This window comes from Ziziphus jujuba, chromosome 3, assembly GCF_031755915.1.
Source record: "Ziziphus jujuba cultivar Dongzao chromosome 3, ASM3175591v1".
NCBI classification, from domain to species: domain Eukaryota; kingdom Viridiplantae; phylum Streptophyta; class Magnoliopsida; order Rosales; family Rhamnaceae; genus Ziziphus; species Ziziphus jujuba.
The window spans coordinates 31,597,308-31,599,025 of NC_083381.1; the positions used below are offsets into that span (position 1 = coordinate 31,597,308).

Here is a 1,718-nt window from a genome sequence, read left to right on the forward strand (position 1 = left end):
TCAAAACATTTGTAATTTTAAGCCTTGAACATAGATAAAGAAACCTTGAGGTCGCTAATGCTTTTGTAAACAGATCAGCTACTTGTTCTTCTGTGGGAACATATATAATCTCCATAAATTTCTCCAGGACTTTATCTCGAATGAAATGCAAGTTTAGCTCAATATGCTTTGTCCTTTGATGTAATACTGGATTACAGGCTAAGGCTGCGACATTCAAGCTGTCTGTCCAAATGATTGGAGTTAAAAATTATAACGTCAACTTAGAGGCTAGATTTCTCAACCAGCATAATTCTATAGTAACATGAGCAATAGATCGATACTCTGCTTCTATACTAGATTTAGCCACAACAGCTTGCTTTTTTGAGCACCAAGAAATGAGATTTAAACCCAGAAAAATTGAATAGCCACTGGTTAACCTCCTGTCATCTTTATCACTGGCCCAATCCGAATATGCAAAGGCGTGAACGCATAATTTTGATGAAGCTTGGATCTTTAAACCATGACAAATTGTATCATTCAAATATCTTAGCAATCTTTTGCAGCTTTCCCAATGTGCTAATGTTGGTGCTCTAACAAATTGACTCAACTTGTTTACTGCAAAAGAAATGTCTGGTCGTGTTATAGTGAGGTACTGTAGAGCACCAACAGTACTTCTGTAAAGCTCAGGATTGGCCAAAATATCACCATGCTTCAGAGATAATGGTTTGTTAGCCATCATAAGGGATACGCAACTCTTGGCACCCTCCATTTTTGTCTTTTTTAATAGGTCTCCTATGAATTTGGATTGAGTCAATAACATACTATTATGACTTCTTACTACTTTAATTCCCAAAAAGAAACTTAGATTGCCTAAGTCCTTTAGAAAAAACAGAATATGAAAAACTTGGCTCAGAGCAGATACCAGACATTTATGTAAAACCCTGTCCTTAAATACATCAGAAATTTTCACGTTGACCGAGGGTTGACCGTTGACCAAGTGGCCAAAATGTTGACTTTTTGCTTCAAAGGGAATTTTGCACTGACCAAGGTACCATTACAAATTTCACATCGATCCGAGTCCGTAGACTAGTCGCACATCGAAAATGGAGCTACGGTTTGAAAGTTACGAGCAAAACAAGTTAAGCTTCGAACTGTCCGAGAGTGTCAGTTGACTTTTTATCCTTGAAAAATTGAGTTTTTACTCATATATTATTGTGAAGTACTCATCGATATGAGTTCGTATACTAGTGGCATGCCTGATTTGGATATGTGGTTTGAAAGTTACGGACCTGTGAAGTTTTTCCGAGACAATTGTTCCTATTCATCAATTTATTAGTCTGCGTGAACAGCAACACCAAGTGTAATATTATAAAAGGTGCCATGTGTCACGACAAAAAAATACCACATGTCAGCAATAATTAAATATTACATTATTTTCTTATTATCAATTTATTATTTTATATTATATTATTATTTTAATATTATTTTATATATTTGTTTATTTATTTTCCTTTTCTTTTTCTTTTTCTTTTTCTTTTCTTCTTCCTCACAGGGGAAAATACCCCTTCTCTCTCTCGTGAAGCTTCTTCTTCCTCTCCTTCTCTTCCTCCCTGTGGTTACTTTCCCTTCCTCTCTTTGCGTTGTCGTTGCTCATCTTGGGAAATTGCAATAAATCCGGCTGGCCTGAGCCTCACCGCTATGTTTAACCGATGACCCATGACACCGAAAATGCTGTAGTG

General features: G+C 36.4%; 1 protein-coding gene across 1 annotated transcript; it reads right to left on the bottom strand.

Annotated features, from left to right (window-relative positions):
- Positions 1-247: 247 nt before the first annotated feature.
- LOC107423531 (uncharacterized mitochondrial protein AtMg00810-like) lies at positions 248-748 on the bottom strand. The gene has a single exon (XM_016033105.2). The coding sequence runs from the start codon at positions 746-748 to the stop codon at positions 248-250; it is 501 nt and encodes a 166-aa protein (XP_015888591.2).
- Positions 749-1,718: the final 970 nt, after the last annotated feature.